Source organism: Mesoplodon densirostris, chromosome 19, assembly GCF_025265405.1.
Source record: "Mesoplodon densirostris isolate mMesDen1 chromosome 19, mMesDen1 primary haplotype, whole genome shotgun sequence".
NCBI lineage: Eukaryota > Metazoa > Chordata > Mammalia > Artiodactyla > Ziphiidae > Mesoplodon > Mesoplodon densirostris.
In genome coordinates, this window is record NC_082679.1 from 53,933,922 (window position 1) to 53,949,752 (window position 15,831).

At 41.6% G+C, this 15,831-nt stretch overlaps 1 protein-coding gene across 2 annotated transcripts in view; it reads right to left on the bottom strand.

Annotated features, from left to right (window-relative positions):
* The window catches only part of CFDP1 (craniofacial development protein 1), a 138,394-nt gene that overhangs the window by 105,652 nt on the left and 16,911 nt on the right, over nucleotides 1-15,831 (bottom strand). For both annotated transcript variants that reach the window (XM_060084288.1, XM_060084289.1), the window contains exon 5: nucleotides 7,901-8,020. In XM_060084288.1, the coding sequence (XP_059940271.1) occupies nucleotides 7,901-8,020 (120 nt within the window). The remainder of the gene's footprint in view (nucleotides 1-7,900; nucleotides 8,021-15,831) is intronic.

Below are 15,831 nucleotides of genomic sequence, written 5' to 3' on the forward strand. Positions count from 1 at the left end.
ATATGTGCAAGGATTATTATGGAACTATTCATAACTGTAAAATCTGGAAAACTAAATGTTCACCAATAAGGGAATGGTTATTCAAATTATAGAAGATCCACACAACAGAATATCATGCAGGCATAAAAAAATGTAGATGTTTATACTGGACCTGGAAAGATGCCCAAGATAGACTGTTTAAGCAAAAATAGAAGTTGCAGATTAATGGAGAAGAGTGAGTCCATTTTTGTTTTAATGTTATATGATTACAATATACTAGCATAGTAAGGGAAGGACTGGAACATAACTGATAACCAGCTAAAATTATTAGCCTCTGGGGCTGGGAATGAAAGAACAGGCAGGTAGCAAGGAAATTTCACTTCCTTCTTTCTGAAAAAAAATTTAAGTGGTAGGACTACAGGTCAGTTTTTACTTTCTTATTTGTAATTCAAACAACAACAGTAAAAGCTTTTAGATCTCAAGGAAAAAAATGAGAGAAGAAAAATCATCTTCCACTTTCTAAGCACAATGGTAAAGTTTAAAACAAAACAAATTCTAATAAAAGAAAGATGTAGAAATTGTATAACACATAGAAATCTCATACCAAGAGAATAATCTAATTAGAGAAAAATGTATAGCACTTATATACCAAATCTTAGGGATGCTTCATGTTCCTGGGATCTTGCAAAAGACAAGCTCTCTTTTCAGGGGAACTCTGCCCTCTAGTGTACACTAAAACAAACTAAAGCACTCAAAGCAAATCAATAAATTCGTGTTATAACCAAAATATTTCCACTTCATTCCTAGAGCATCACAATCCTCTCCTTAAATGAATGTCTCCATATCCTAATTTCCAAATCAATTTCCTATTATCGTACTGAGTAAACTTTATCAAAGTCATCACTTCAGCTACCTATTCTTTCCATTCTTCCCTACACTACCAAGAAGCACCCAAAGCACTTTCCTGACACCATTTCACACCAAGAAAAAGTTGGCACAACCAAGGGTATAGGAATATAGCAAAATAAAAGTTTAAAATTTTATAACACATACAGGCACCTGGCTCTTAAACTCATAGATTGTTGAAACTTGGTGGCACTTTAACTCAAGGGTAAGAGCAAAGGAAAAAAGAAGGCTGCTCTGTGTAATAAAGTTCAACTCCTCATAGGATTTTCTAAGAAGACTAGAATTTGTTCAACTCTGGGCAACACTGAAAATCAAAAGGGACAATTCCTAAATTCATAGTATTTGCTGTAGGTATTCAATCCCATCCTGGTGACTGCAAATGAAAAATGTTCTTACTTTGAAAACTTTTCTATGTTTGGGATCTCATTTAGACGCTTACATTGCTTGATCCAAATGTCAAAGAGTCTCCAAAAAAAAGCGGGGGGGCGGGGGGCAGGGAATAATCACTAATCTCTCCATTCATAATTCTTTCACTTTCTAGCTCGGCCTGGAACAATCTCTTCAAATCAAGATGTGAATGAGGGGCTTCCCTGGTGGTGTAGTGGTTGAGAGTCCACCTGCCGATGCAGGGGACACGGGTTCGTGCCCCGGTCCCGGAAGATCCCACATGCCGCAGAGCAGCTGGGCCCGTGAGCCATGGCCGCTGAGCCTATGCGTCCGGAGCCTGTGCTCCGCAACGGGAGAGGCCACAACAGTGAGAGGCCCGCGAACCCCCCAAAAAAAAAAAAAATTAGAAACATTTCCACCCAGTACTGTGGCTATGTCTGGTTTTTGTTACTTTTTTTTTTTTAAAGGGCTGCTGTGTATGCAACGTTCGTCAGTGTTTTTATTTATTTATTTATTTAATGAATTTATTTATTTAGTTTTGGCTGCCTTGGGTCTTCATTGCTGTGTGCGGGCTTTCTCTAGTTGCAGCGAGCGGGGGCTACTCTTCATTGCTGGGCGCAGGCTTCTCATTGCGGTGGCTCCTCTTGTTGTGGAGCACGGGCTCTAGGCATGCGGGCTCTAGTTATGGCTCACGGGCTTAGCTGCTCTGTGGCCTGTGGGATCTTCCCGGCCCAGGGCTCAAACCCGTGTCCCCTGCATTAGCAGGTGGATTCTTAACCACTGCGCCACCAGGGAAGCCCTGGTTTTTGTTACTTTAAGTGAAATACTCAATGATCTCTGTATAAAAAAGACTATATATTGAAACTTAAAAGCCAACAAAGTCATATTAACTCATGTCCGAGGAGCTTGGAAGACATCAGATCAACTGCTCAGACAGCAAGACTCTGCTGTACAAATTAAAGGTCCTGGGGACTGACTGCTCAAATACACTGAGTACCAACAGGTCTTCTACCTTCAGTGTGACACTGTGAGGAATTCTACCTCTTCTATCTTTGGGGCAAACATTGCTAAACTGACACCACCCAAGATGTTGTCTGAGACTCAACAATAAAGCCTCTTTTTTTTTTTTTTTTGTCAATAGACCGAGAAGACAAGACAAAATTACATGGGAAAATGATGTTTTTCACCCTTAGGTTTTATTGCTTTAGGTCACTCTCAATCTATAAGGAGGCAACTAAACAGTAAGCCCTTCATTAAACAAGTTAACGCTTATGGGTAGGATTATAAACTTGAATGGAACTAACGGCCACCCACTGTTGCAATAAAGTAAGTAATAAATGTTGGGTTGAAGGCAAGCAGTAAATGTACCAGTCAGACACTCACAAACACTGGTAGAAGCTGGATTCAAGTGGCCCACAGTATTGGTAGCAAGGGCTGGAGGGGAGTGGAGGGTGAGAAGTGGATCGAGAGCTTAGACTAACAGAACTACAGGAATTCAGACACATTATGCTGAGCACGGTGATTTTTTCTACCAATCGTAGAGTTTCTTGCCATTTCTGACTCTGGCCTCTAATGAAATTGGGTGTTTTGTTTACTCCATACCCAAAGCATAAACTTTGGCTTTTTATAGCCAAAGCAGTGTGCTATTTTAATAATGTGGCGGAAATGCATTGTCAGTTACAAACATTTGCTCCTGTGATTCTTATTTGCTAGCAAAGGACATGGGACAGGATGTTTTACTCTCCTGCTCTGGTTTTCCTGTATTGCTTACATCTGTTTAGAGAGAAGAAAAATAAACAAAGTGTTTCTGCTGGGCAATTTCTATAAACTAAAGCAACTCCAAAAATGAAAATGAAAAAAGTCTGTGGAAAAAATATTTTACTGCATTAAAATAATTTTCTTTTAATAAATTAGATATTTCCTGTGGATTCTTCCCCTGAAAACTTTGCATACCATGCGTGTGCAGCCTGCAGCACACAGTAATGTCTGCACTGATAAAATGTGTACACTTAGACACCCCAGATCAAATGAATTCCTCTTGAGCCTGTCTTTTCCCAAGCACAACTACAACTGTGGAAGCTTTTTGAGATGAATCTAAGAAAAATGATCATGCCAACCTTGAAGGTCATCTTCTGGATTTATTCAGAAATTCAAGGTACATGTATCATAACTAAATGTGTCCCCGTTCGCATGTACAAACTGTGAGGACTTTTTTACTGAGGCAGACATATCCTTGTAATCTGTTATGTTCCATTATAGCTTTCAAAGAAACTGATTTTGCTCAAATTTCACTTTACCCCTTTATAAAGGAGTTAGTAGTTCATTAATCTACTAAAAGATATGTCATTGGCTGACCCCTCTAGATTCCCTCTACGTCCTTCTCCACTCTGCCCTCTGCCCCAGATGCTGTCCTGTACGGACAAAAGACTCTCTTCTTTATCCAACCTTAGTCAGGCTCCTTTGAGACCTCTTCTCGCCTAAGCCTCAATCTCGGCCCCATCCTTGATGGGCCTGCATAGCTCACTTTCAGCAAGAATCCTGCTAAATCAGTTTAAACAAAACTGCCCACTCATGTCTGATCACTCTCGACATATGATCAAGTTCTTCATTTGCCACCTCTGATGTATAAGTCCTTGGCCTGCCTTCAGTAAGAACCCTGTTAGGTCAGTTCAGCAAGAATCTCTGGGCTTCCCTGGTGGCGCAGTGGTTGAGAGTCCGCCTGCCAATGCAAGGGACACGGGCTCGTGCCCTGGTCTGGGAAGATCCCACATGCCGCAGAGTGGCTGGGCCCATGAGCCATGGCCGCTGAGCCTGCGCGTCCGGAGCCTGTGCTCCGCAGCGGGAGAGGCCGCGACGGTGAGAGGCCCGCGTACCGCAAAAAAAAAAAAAAAAAAAAAAAGAATCTCCCTACTTCTCATGTCTCCCCTCAGCACTGTTCCATCCACTGATCATCCTCCCACCCCCAATTCTGTTCCCTGGCTATAACTCCCCAGCTGTCTTTGCTGTATTCAAAGTTAAGTCTGATCTTCCCCACTATTGTGATAGTCATTAACAACTACTGCAATAATCCTGAATAAGTCTTCCTTACCATTTTAACAAGTACCAGGATAATTTTTTCTTTCATAAGCCTCAGTGGCCAATGGAGTGCCCTAGCAAGAGATGGGATGGAGGGAGGAATGGAATATTTGGATATTTGTTCCCCTGGCTTCCCCCCAGATGGTCCATCACTCAAGTGAAGTTCTCAGCTCCTGACAGGAGACCCTCCCTATCTTCACTGCCATAAACTGCTCCCTGTCTTGCCCCTTCAGGTCTAGGGTTGGTGATAGAGCCTCATTATTACTAGGCCCAGAGATACCATACTGTCCCTCTCCCTGTGGTTTTTCATTACTTTGTGAGTTATTAAACTCTCCTCAAGGTATCCTAATTTGAGGATGCCATCTGTTTCCTGCTGGGTTCCCCTAATACAGACATCATCATAGCAGATTTCTTATCTTCTAAAGGCTATTAGCTCTTTCTAAGAAAAGAAGGCATGAATACAGAATACAGTGAGATTTCCATGAGTGACTTAGTGACTTAAACAAGGTGACCCTGCCAAGCTACTACTTCTCCCTCCTCCGGTTATCTTCATAACTGTGGTAACAGTGTTTTCTGAAACACATTATTTCCAAGTAGAATCTCTAAGCATTAATAGGGATTATTTTAAGAAACACCCAAGGAAGCCAGAAGTAAAAATTATGCTAGTTGAAACTAACTATGCTAGAAACCTAAGGCAGAAGAAACTCTGCCTTTATTTCTATCTAGTACTTAATCTAGTACTTAATTTACAGTAACACTTCCAATAAATGCCAAGAGACACTGTTTAATAATACCAGATACAAGCCTGGTAACACAAAGACAAGCCTGCAAAAGGCTACTTCTGTAAGCAGTCTAGAGCAGTATTTGTCAAATTCAGGTTGTAACAGATTGTGAAATTAATTCAATGGGTCATAACATTTTTTTAAGTGACACATACTACACATAATAATTACATAATAATGGAAATAAAATAGAAGAGTTCACCATACACAGTAAAGGTAAATTTCACCAAATTTTTTTTTTTTTTTTTTTTTGTGGTACGCAGGCCTCTCACTGCTATGGCCTCTCCCGTTGCGGAGTACAGGCTCTGGACGCGCAGGCTCAGTGGCCATGGCTCACGGGCCCAGCCGCTCCGTGGCATGTGGGATCCTCCCAGACTGGGGCACGAACCCGTGTCCCCTGCATCGGCAGGCAGACTCTCAACCACTGCGCCACCAGGGAAGCCCTCACCAAATTTTTATTTCACTTTTTAACATACCGGTATTTATGGGTATACTAAGTCATAATGTAAAATGTATTCTTTATTGTGAGTTGCAGTCAATAAAGTTTGAAAGTCACTGGTATGAAGAAAATCCCTTTCAAACAATATAATGATTAGAAGGCTAAAAGCATGTTGCTTCAGCCAAGAGCCTCATATTTTTTATCTCAGCCCTCAGAAAAACTATACTTTATTTTGTCACCCTGTACAAGCACTTTTATAACTGAAATAGGGAATTCCCTGGCAGTCCAGTGGTTAGGACCCGGTGCTTTCACTGCTGCGGGCCCGGGTTCGATCCCTGGTCAGGGAACTAAGATACTGCAAGCCGCGGGCATAACCGAAAACAAACAAAACCCACACTGAAATAAAAATTTTGTGAAAACAATATTTATTCTTACCACATGATGTACTATGACATTTATTTTATTTCCTTTCTCTTAAATGATGATTGCAAACCACAGCTTGAAAAGTACTAGCCTAGAGTATTAAGAGGGTCAGTCTGGAGAGCTCTGTTCACATTACTCTGTTTCTCTCACAGATACCTTCCTCGGTGTTTACCTAATTTCCACTGTGGGAGCAAGCACTCAAATCCTTTTCCTTCTCAGGTTCCTGTGTAACTACTACATGACTTCTGCCACCTAGTTGCTCCAGTGGGAGAGAAATGCTTGGATTAAGAAGCAGATAAAAAGTATGGAGCAGATGTGGACACAGGCCATCCACACGTCCCTGAACTCACCGCAATGACACCCTGAGAGCAGCGTCACTGCAAACACCTGCAGCTCATGGCCTGAGCGTCATGGAAGCAGCTGAGCCAGCACAGATGGGAGTTGGAGGATAAATATCCCAGCCTCCTTGCCCTTGCCAAGTCCACTAGCAGGACTGAGTAGCAGCCACTACCAGCAGCGGCTGGAAAATACACCCTGCACTGGCTACCTTCCCACACCTTTTCACTTCCCTGCTCAGGCTTCCTGGAATCACCTCCCACACTAATGACTTGCATGCAAACCTTTGTCTCAGGGTTTGCTTTTGGGTAAATGCACACCAGCGTAACATAGTGTTGTTTGGAGCCAGGGCTGCAAAGATGAGAAAGGCCTGTCCTATAAAAGCTCGTAACCTGACAGGAAAACCAATGATTTTTTTTTTTAATGTAAAAGCACAGAACAAAACTTCACTGTTTTGGGAGGAAAGGATGAAGCAACAAACTGACTTAAGGATCAGCGAAGCCCCTAGAGGCTTCGGGGCTTGGGGTGTTTCTACCCCAAACACCTCAAGGACAGAGAGCTCACCCTCAGGAATCAGCAGGTGATCAGTGTTACAATGGGTGTGGTCCATGTTCACTTCTCTGCAGGCTAGTGCCCTGGTTCCTCATACTTACTGTGATGCTTTCCATCTTACATACAGGTTAAGAAGAAAGGAATTTTTATTTCCTGAAAAGAAAGAATTCTAGTCTTCAGCTAAAAATAACCCATGTAGTATGGAAAATATAAAGGGAGAAAAACTATTAAGTTCTTGATGATGTGTTAACAAAATTATTTGTAAGTCAGCTTTGACCTTTTTCTGTTCCTATGAGGTCTTTGAGGGTGGAAGCAAGTACTCAACCCAAATCTTTATTAAAAGTTCTGATGATCTGCTGATATTTTCATTCAAAAATTATTTTTTAGGGACTTCCCTGGTGGCACAGTGGTTAAGAATCTGCCTGCCAATGTAGGGGACACAGGTTCAAGCCCTGGTCTGGGAGGATCCCACATGCTGCAGAGCAACTAAGCCCATGTGCCACAACTACTGAGCCTGCGCTCTAGAGCCAGCGAGCCACAACTACAGAGCCCGTGTGCCACAACTACCGAAGCCCGGGTGCCTAGAGCCCATGCTCCGCCAGAAGAGAAGCCACGGCAATGAGAAGCCCCGAGCACCGCAACGAAGAGTAGTCCCCGCTCACCGCAACTAGAGAAAGCCTGTGCGCAGCAACAAAGACCCAACGCAACCAAAAATAAATAACAAATAAATAAATGTCATGCTTTAAAAAAAAATTATTTTTTAAATGTAAAGTCTACTATGTGTTCAGCTCTGTGGCCAACACTGTATATCAGGACTTTTTTCAGAATCAAACAAGAAGCCTATGGCTAATTTTCCTCTGCCTCCCCCGTTTTGGCAAATATTTCAGCAAAGGCACAACAACAGCAGAATTCCTTCTCTCAGGAAAGGAGTCATGAGAGCTACAGGTAAAGGGTGTCCTTGTACTGAAAACAGCGTCTCCAACGTGCCAGGTACACCTGGACCTGAGACTAGACTACTCACCCTGACCCGGCAGGAAGTGACGGCAGAGGTGAAGGGACATCAGCCTGGGGTTTTTCTTTCTCATTTTGCTTGAAGAAGGATTTGGCTTCTTTAGATGTAGCATCCACTTCCTTAGTCACCCTGTACCAAGGAAGGAGACACCAAGTTTACAAGAAGAATAAAAAGAAAGAAACAAAATCTAAGAAAAGGGCATAAATAACAACAAGGAAAAACCCACTGGGCTTTCTGTAAATTCTGGCTGCTGAGCTTTATGATTAAAGTGTATTGTAACAGTTCTAGATAAAGACATTTTCCCCTAATTTAACAAATGAAACAACAGCATATGTAAGTCTGATGTCTCTCAAATCCCCTCCATTACTTCTGTCAGCATGACGGTCACCACTGAATCACAGTCCATGTGGGTCACCGATGTGAAGGCTGAAAAGCGCTCTTCCACTGCACCTCACACGCAGATTAGCGCTCACACTTAAGTAAAAGTTGGAACGCAGAGATGGAGTATTTGGGAGAAAAACACTGGCATTATTTCAAGGAGAAAAGCAACAGTATAAACAATTGGGAATACTAAAGAAGGCTCCTGTTCTATACCTAACAACCCAAAGATGAAACAAAATTCCTTAAAACCAGCCAAATAGGCAGTGATTTAAGAGTGGAAGAAAGCGACACGATTGAGAATCCCGTCCAGTTTCAAATCTGGAAAAAATGCCCTCAATATAACGGAGTCCTCACCAGGAAGTCCCTGTTTTTCTTTAATTAACAATAATCTTTTGATGTTCCTACTACCTGGTTTGCAAAAACTCCTATATATCCTGGCTCCTCCCTGACCTCTGCAGAGCAGTCCCTCAGAGCCATCTGAGAGGCTGTCTTCCAGGTTTAAGTCCTCATCAAGTCCGTCAAATAAAACGTAATTCTCCAAAACAAACAAACAAACAAACAAACAGAGTCCTAAAGGATCAAATAAAAGTATTAATGGTGCCTGAAATTTCAGATAAAGAAGGGAAATGCCTAATGCCGGCCTGGGTTTGCCAAGTCAATAAAAACATTTGAGGAATTTTGTTTAAATGCCAATCTGTCTGTCGGAGGGTCCAAGATTATGGTCACTGTGTCATCATGAGTGTTCAAACAGGTCATTCAGCATAATGACAGACGAATCCTATAAATTCCAGATTTGCAGGAATAGAAGTCTCTATCTTTTCTCTTCTTCCTTCTAGGCTTCTTAGGACCAGAACCAAATTTTCTCTTTAAGAACCATCTCACTCCTGCACTCAGTACTGTGTCACCCACACAAGTGGCACAAAATAAGAGGTTGAGAGTTTTACATTAAGAATATTCACTGGCAAAGACTACCTTAATCTTGAAGGATGACTTCAAACAAACAAACGAACACTCTGTTACTCCCCTACTCAAGTTCTTATGATGGCTCACTATTACTCAGAGGATCAAATACAAACTGCTGAACCCCCCAAATCAAGTCCTACTCTGTATTGGGCTTAATTTGTGTGTCCCTCTATTCTCCTAAGTAAACCTCTGAGCACTAAGTCAAGAATCAAAAACAAGAGGAAGAATTTATATGATAGATTAGACCACCATTCAGCAAATATTCACACCTTCCCTGTGGACCAAGAAGATACTCCCCTACCCTACTGATGCTGAGCTTGGATACATGACTTGCTTCAACAGTCAATGAGATGTTAGCTGATTTGACAGGAGAAGAAGCTTTAAATGTATTTGTGCTGTTTCACTTGCCCCTTGAGTTCCTCTCTTTAGCCACAAGAACAGTATGCCTCAGGGAGCTGCTGGTCTAAGATGGCTGAAAGACACATGCTGCAGATCTGAACCCAACAAACAGCTTGGAGACCAGCCTAGATTAGCTGAACCCCAGATATCCAGAAACACATGTTCAACAAATAAATTCTTATTGGTGTACACCACTGTGTTTTGGGATGGTCTGTAGCATTTCTGTAGCAGCCGCTAATACATTTACATTTCATGAGTCAGAACACTGCTATCTAAGGGGTTAAGTTACTTTTTCTCATCTAGAGATTAAGTAGCAATGCTAGAGAGAGCCCTTTAGTAAATTCTATTTCCAAAAGATGGTTGCCACAAATTTCCCAACCTCCATGCACTTCCAGAACCTGACACTACCCCAATGAAAGGGAGAGTACATGTCACCCCCCTTGAAACCGGGTGGGCCTTTGTGGCTGCCTCGACTCACAAGATTCAGTGGAAGGGGCACTACATGACTTATAGGGCTCACTGAGAAAAGGTGACAGAGCTTCCAGGTGGCTCTCTCTCAAGAATGTACCTCTGAAACCCCAAGTTACCACACAAGAAGTCTGGCTGCCCCGAAGCCGCCATGCCGGAGAGAACACATGGGAATACCACTGAGAGAGAGATACCTAAGGAGCCCGTTCCAGACCTCAGGCGTTTCTTCCTGGCCCAGGCACCAGACATGGGAGTAAATAAACTTTCAAGATGGCCCCAGACTCAGCCACTAACTACAACTGCATGAGAGGCTCTGCACAAGATCCATCTATCTGAGTCCAGCCATCCAGAACTACGAGAAATTACAATAAAACAACTGTCTTAAGCTGCTAAATTTTGGGGTGATTCCTTACACTGCTATAGAGACAACCAAAATAAATCTACATCCAAACCTGAGGCTTAATGCAGAGTCCCAGAGTACTGGCCTAGAAAGTTGCTTTAAATCTCCTTGCCCTGGGTAGAATCTGGGGCAGACCTGAGATGGCTTATGAAGAACAAGTGGAAACTTCCACTTGGAAATGGTGGTTTGAACTTTACTCCCTACCAAAACCCTGCCAAACAGTGGTAAACAAATTTACAAAGGCAGAACTACACAAGGATAAGAACAGGTATAATAGGAGAGAGATGTCAATCCAACTTTTTGAAGGTAGAAAGCAAACACACAAGTAAAAGTTGACTTAGGTCTTTGTTTGCTCTAATCTCTCAAGCTGGTTGGTAGCCATGTGAAATGGCCAACAAGCAAGCAGTATCCTAGAAAGGCTCAGTAAATTGAGATACCAGGAAACTTTGAAGGTCGGGGAGAGGAGTGGGGCTAAAACTAGTTGAAAGTTTGTGTCAGGAGCGTCTAGGTCCCAGATGCCCTTCTCTACCTTATACCACAGGCTACTGACCCCTACCCAACCCAGAACCCATTACTCGGCGGAGAAATGAAAATCACATAAGTTCCAGACTCAGATGGCAGGGCTAAAGTCTCCTTCTCAAAACAGACAAATTAAATGAAGATGTATCTGTTCACTCTTCCTTTGCCACAGCAACCTCAAAGGCTATGTGTTTCCTACATGTTTCAGACGGCTGAGCTGTAAGATATAGGGCTACCCAACCTGTGTTGGACTGTGTACCAGTAAGAAATAAATATGTGTTGTGCTACAGACTTTCTGGGTTTATTTGTTACCCCAGCATAGCCTAGCAGAGCCTTATTATTACATCAATTTAACTAATAGGAATTTCAGAATAAGAAAATATGGGAAGTTATGAACAAAAAGAAAAATTTCCTAGAAGTTTCCACAAAATGACTGTTCCACAGGATACGTGACCCAGCAATTTATTTAATTTATTTATTTGTAAAAATATTTTGGCCATACCACACGGCTTGCAGGATCTCAGTTCCCCGACCACGGACCGAATGCAGGCCACAGCAGTGACAGTGCTGAATCCTAACCACTAGGCCACCAGGGAACTCCCATGACCCAGCAATTTAAAAAGATCTACAAAAAGGCACATCATTATGAAACTTTAGAATGCTGGTGATGAGAGAAGATAAAGATCAAGTAGCCCAAATCATAGGGAAAGTAAAAGAAGACTTTATGCAAAGTATGTTTTGTTTACTTGCTTTACCACAGTACTAACAAAACTTTTCTACCAGCAACCTAAGACAATTCAGTGGACATTTTCTGAAAAGCAACCTAGATGCAGGCACTGTGTTGAACATGAGACAAATAAAAAGATATGACATGGTCTCTGCCCTGACCGGCTCACAGTCCATCAGGACAGCCAACCATGAAAACAAATTATAACAAAACATGATATATAGTAAGCGGCATAAAGGAAGCATGGAAAAAAGTATAAGTTGTGGGAATATCTCTATTAATTTCTTACTGTCAAAGTCTTATTCATGGACTTCCCTGGTGGCGCAGTGGTTAAGAATCCTCCTGCCAATGCAGGGGACATGGGTTCAAGCCCTGGTCCAGGAAGATCCCACATGCCGCGGAGCAACTAAGCCCAAGCGCCACAACTACTGAGCCTGCGCTCTAGAGCCCATGAGCCCCAACTACTGAAGCCGCGCCCCTAGAGCCCGTGCTCCACAACAAGAGAAGCCATCGCAGTGAGAAGCCTGCGCGCCACAACGAAGAGTAGCCCCTGCTCACTGTGACCAGAGGAAGCCCACGCGCAGCAATGAGGACCCAATGCAGCCAAAAATAAAATAAATAAATAAATAAATAGAATTTTTAAAGTCTTATTCATATTCACTAGGAAACAAGTTCTTTAAACTGGAATATTTCTCTCAGGGGCTTTGATAAATGACACAAAGTAAAAATAAGCAGATTACTGTATATTGAAAATACGCCTAGAAGAACTCCACTTTTAACAAGCAATAAGAACAGATTTGCAGGAATTCCCTGGCAGTCCAGTGGTTAGGACTCGGTGCTTTCACTGCCGGGGAGTGGGTTCAATCCCTGTTCAGGCAACTAAGATCCTGCAAGTCAGGCGTTGACCTAGATGCAGACGGAGGGGGTGGGGTGGGATTCACTATCAAAATATCTTCAAGTAGGAGAACAGTTAAATTATAGACCACTCCTAATGTACAAGAGGGAACCCTGACAGGAAAAGGCCCATCATTAGCAACAGTTAATTCAAGCGCTAGCAGAAGGAATTCCATCTTAACTTCATTTTCACTTAATCAGAACTTCCTGAAAAGTCTTTATTTAGGCAGAAACTTTCCATGACTGGCCTCTTCCAAAAGGTGAATCATTTAGGAAATTCTGAGCTAACTGGCTCAGCTGGTTACATGATAGGGAAGGATAAAAAATACTGTATTTCCTCATTCACCAAGGGTAATAAGCTACACATTTTTCAAGTGGGAGAAAACCAAAACAAAAAGGTAAAAATCCTAAATTTAACAATTAAAACATAATTAGAAAAAACCCAAAAGACTAACTTTGTGCTAACACTACCTTATGCTTATACTTACAAATTCCTCCTAGTCATCAGTAGCTCTTTCTCACATTTCTTAACTTGATACAAAGACAAAAAGGAAAAGCAGAATAATGACATCAAGAGATTAAAAGATATGCTCAAATCCATTTACCAGCTTTGCATCTGGTTGTCAAAATTCAGGACCTCCAAGTTCCTACATGAGGGTTCCTTATAATACCTAAATTTAAGTATAAATAATTGAAGTTCTTAAAAAAATCCTGCCAACATGACAATTATTAACAGAATTTTTGGTTTTTTTAGAAGGAAAGCGTTACACAGAACTTTCACTTCTCACGTTATATATCTCTGCACGTATGTGTTTAAAGTAATAAGCATATATTACTTTTGAGTATAAAATATATGTGCATGAGTGTGTATATTTATGGGAAAAAGTGTTTCTTTATTCATACTGCTGTTTTTTTGATAGACATGGTGCTGCCCTCTTCTGACAAATGATAGAAACAGCAGGTTCTCTGAATACTCAGCCAGTATTTAAAATCATCCATTTGCTTTAAAAAAAAATGAAAGAGAAAATTTTAAAAATAGAAAAATAGAAAATTTGTGTCAGTCAACTATATTTATAAATATTAATAAATCCACAAAATTTAATTTGATCAGGAAATTTAATGATTTACCATAACAACAGTTATTCGCCAGCTTTTCTTATTACTCTCTATATAAAGTCAATGGTAAAGTTATAATAAATCTTTCTTAGATATCCTATATGACACATGGGAAATAATGCGAGCCAAGAAAAATTTCCAAAATTTTAAAACCTATATTCCCAACGGTATATTAAACACTTTCTGTATTATTTTTGTAGGACTTCGGTTCACTATCAGTGTTCTACTAATCTCTGTTGGATAGCTCAATAGTTCCCAGTATGATTTCTGGCAACAAAATACATTCTTTTTTTTTAAGAGATTTCCCTTTTATTTATAAAAATTTATTTATTTATTTATTTATCTATTTATGGCTGCATTGGGTCTTCGTTGCTGTGCGCGGGCTTCTCATCGCGGTGGCTTCTCTTGTTGCAGAGCATGGGCTCTAGGCACGTGGGCTTCAGTAGCTGTGGCTTGAAGGCTCTAGAGCTCAGGCTCAGTAGTTGTGGCGCACGGGCTTAGATGCTCCGCGGCATGTGGGATCTTCCCGGACCAGGGCTCGAACCCATGTCCCCTGCATTGGCAGGCGGCTTCTTAACCACTGCGCCACCAGGGAAGCCCAGCAAAATACATTCTTAATTCACATCATCAAGATTTATTTAATGGGGCTTCCCTGGTGGCGCAGTGGTTGAGAGTCCGCCTGCCGATGCAGGGGACACGGGTTCGTGCCCCAGTCCGGGAAGATCCCACATGCTGCGGAGCGGCTGGGCCCGTGAGCCATGGCTGCTGAGCCTGCGTGTCCAGAGCCTGTGCTCCACAATGGGAGAGGCCACAAGAGTGAGAGGCCCGTGTACCGCAAAAAAAAAAAAAAAAAAAAAAAAAAGATTTATTTAATGGATCCCTAAAATGATTATATGGGAAAAGGGTGTCTTTGCAATGGAGAATTCTGACACATATTGCCTAAGTAGTCTAACTTATTGCCACCAATAATCAGTGTTAATGATGTGATGTACTGAGGAGGACAAAACATCATCAATGTAGTATTTTTGTCTAAAGTGATTAATATGAAGTTAACCATGAGGAAACAATGCAACAACGCAAACTGAGAGACACTCTACAACACAGAGGGACTCTTAAGACTAAATGACTAAATGCAGAGTCAGCTCTACCCACCACCAGTCCCTCCCATCAGGACACTTACACAAGCCTCTTAGACAGCCTCAGCCACCAGAGAGAGGGCAGACAGCAGAAGCAAGAAGAACTACAATCCTGCAGCCTGTGGAACAAAAACCACATTCATAGAAAGACAGACAAGATGAAAAGGCAGAGGGCTATGTACCAGATAAAAGAACAAGATAAAACCCCAGAAAAACAACTAAATGAAGTGGAGATAGGCAATCTTCCAGAAAAAGAATTCAGAATACTGATAGTGAAGATGATCGAGGACCTCGGAAAAAGAATGGAGGCAAAGATCGAGAAGATGCAAGAAATGTTTAACAAAGACCTAGAGGAATTAAAGAACAAACAGAGATGAGCAATACAATAACTGAAATGAAAACAACACTAGAAGGAATCAATGGCAGAATAACTGAGGCAGAAGAACAGATAATGACCTGGAAGACAGAATGGTGGAATTCACTGCTGCAGAACAGAATAAAGAAAAAAGAATAAAAAGAAATGACAGCCTAAGAGACCTCTGGGACAACATTAAACGCAACAACATTCGCATTATAGGGGTCCCAGAAGGAGAAGAGAGAGAGAAAGGACCCGAGAAAATATTTGAAGAGATTATAGTCAAAAACTTCCCTAACATGGGAAAGGAAATAGCCGCCCAAGTCCAGGAAGGGCATCGAGTCCCATACAGGATAAATCCAAGGAGAAAAACGTCGAGACACATAGTAATCAAACTGGCAAAAATTAAAGACAAAGAAAAATTATTGAAAGCAGCAAGGGAAAAACAACAAATAACATACAAGGGAACTCCCATAAGGTTAACAGCTGATTTCTCAGCAGAAACTCTACAAGCCAGAAGGGACTGGCATGATATACTTAAAGTGATGAAAGGGAAGAAACTACAACTAAGATTACTCTACC